This window comes from Uranotaenia lowii, chromosome 3, assembly GCF_029784155.1.
Source record: "Uranotaenia lowii strain MFRU-FL chromosome 3, ASM2978415v1, whole genome shotgun sequence".
In the NCBI taxonomy this organism is placed as follows: Eukaryota; Metazoa; Arthropoda; class Insecta; order Diptera; family Culicidae; genus Uranotaenia; species Uranotaenia lowii.
In genome coordinates, this window is record NC_073693.1 from 195,218,731 (window position 1) to 195,221,046 (window position 2,316).

General features: G+C 37.7%; 1 protein-coding gene across 1 annotated transcript; it reads right to left on the bottom strand.

The window, feature by feature from the left end:
* Window positions 1–597: 597 nt before the first annotated feature.
* Window positions 598–2,310, bottom strand: LOC129756086 (snRNA-activating protein complex subunit 3). Its single transcript, XM_055752837.1, has 2 exons — window positions 1,436–2,310; window positions 598–1,372 (listed from the first exon to the last, which is right to left on the bottom strand). Exons 1-2 carry the CDS (start codon window positions 2,258–2,260, stop codon window positions 1,034–1,036), a joined length of 1,164 nt encoding a protein of 387 aa, XP_055608812.1. The 5' UTR covers window positions 2,261–2,310; the 3' UTR covers window positions 598–1,033.
* Between the last annotated feature and the right edge of the window lie 6 nt (window positions 2,311–2,316).

Sequence of the window (2,316 nt, forward strand, 5' to 3'; positions counted from 1 at the left end):
GTAAACTTCCTAAAAATATTATTTAAAGATTTTCCAGTACCATTAAAGAAAGTTTACACCTTAACGACAAATAAAATTTAATGAACCCAACCCTAAGAAAATTTTAATATATTTCTTGGCTCAATTCTTTCTATTTTCCTCGTGAAAAGTAAAAAAAAATAATTAAGATTACAACAATGATAAAGTTGATTGTTTCAAAATGGATAATTTCAGTGATTTTTCGTTCGATAAGAATTTACATTAAATTTTAACGGTTAATTTTTTCAAGATCCGGGCTCTGATTACAAAACGGAAATAAAAAAAATTAACAATATTTAACAATAAATTTGTTTCTAAAGTAAATTTTAGCTGAAATGTAAACGTTCTAAAAAAAAATCATGTTAGTACAATCGTTGGTCACTTTTATTTTTTTTTATAGAAAGTTTACATTTTAGCTAGTGTTTTCGCAAAGTTTAAAAACATCATGAGATGTCGTACTTCCCTTTGCAAAATCTCAATAGATGTCACTAGTGTTGTCAGAAAGAACAAAGTTAGAATCCATCTCCAAAAACCAGAGCTGTCAAATTGAAATTAAACTCTGCTGGCGGCTGGCGATCAAAATTTGTTTGTCATCATATGGAATTCGTGCTCGTTTAATTTCATACCATTTCCCTGAATTGTTTGATTTGCAAATCTCTTTTTCCGTATTAAATCATGGCCGACAAGGAAAACAAAGAAAAGCCAAAGGTCGATCTTGGTCTGCTGGAGGAAGATGATGAATTTGAGGAGTTCCCGGCCGAAGGTAATTAAAGTTTTGCTCAAAAAATAAATCAATAAAGCATATTGTATGATTCTAGATTGGGCCGGAAACAAGGAAGACGAAGAGGAACTGAGCGTATGGGAAGATAACTGGGATGACGACAATGTGGAGGATGACTTCAATCAACAGTTGAGGGCTCAGCTGGAAAAGCAGAAACCCAACTAAAGTTTAAGATCTACCAATAAATCCAATACCAATTAACATTTATCATAGGGTCTTTTTTTATTGCGATCACTACCCTTCCATGTCAATTTCATTTTCGTCATCTTTAACGGAAATTTTGGTTCCATAGAAACGGTACGCCTCGAATTCGCCAATCTTGCGACCATCCTTGAAATGATACGAATCAAAGCAGGACTGGCAAATGTAGGCAGGGTCGAAAATGTGCTGATCACTGTTCTTGATGATCATGGTCGCATCACAATGGCCGCATATGTTGCACGGAATCGACCGCGGGAAGGCGTACGAATTCAGGAATGGATATCGACGACGCGATAGAATATCAGCAGGTGACAACAACCGGCAGTCCGATATGACAAAAATGTGCTCGCAGTTGCCATTATGTTGATACATCTTAAATTTAGAAAGAGAGAATAGAAGTTTGGATTTTTTTTTAAAGATAAGCTTGTGCGTTACCTGTGGATATCCTAGCCTAAAATGGAGATCATTGAAGCTAGTTTCTTCCATTATTCCGGTCTTCAACTCGCCGATTCCTTTTTTCCGTTCAGCCCACTTCCTGATAACGTGCGAGTAATCCATGTTATCAGCACGGCGAAAATCATTGTAAAATGTGTTGTGAATGAAGAAGAATCCAGGATCAGGACGCGTGTCTCTATCATCCGGTGGTGGCTGACTGGGATCATTACTGATGTCGAAAAATGGACCTAAATCACACTGGCAGTAGATTTTATCCCTCAACTCGGTAAGCTTCTGTGATCCTAGCACATAAAACTCCTGGTGAAACTTTGGATGACCCAATCGGACTCCCGATTTGTATTTGAAAGGCTCATAGAAACGAATAGCCAACAGCATTTCGCCGTACGGTTCCAAATTCGTTTCCTCCGTTTGAGGCACTTCCGAGTATTTATGCTTGTTATAACGAATTTTACAGTCTAAATTCTTCTTAAGTTTTCCCGTAATCTTGACGGCATTTTTAACGGATTCGAAGGTCAGCGCTTGATCGGGAATTTCCATCGGCCTTTGTATGCTCAGAACCTTTGATGGGTTAAAATCGATCGGAATCAAATCTGTGGTGCTGGATAGATGACTGTCGATATCGATGCTTTGCAACAGGTCCTGAAACTGACTTGATGTTCCGCTGAATCGAATCGCTTTTGCAATGTCGTGTTTGGAAGTGGGAATCTCCGGCAATTCTTCCGTCAATAAATGCTGTCGATACTCTTGAAAGACTTCCCGCATCGATATGACTTTGTCGTACTTTGGTTTGTAGATTTGCTCCATGTTGGTGGAATACTTTTAACGCCAGGTTTTTATAACTATATAGATGAATGTAATGC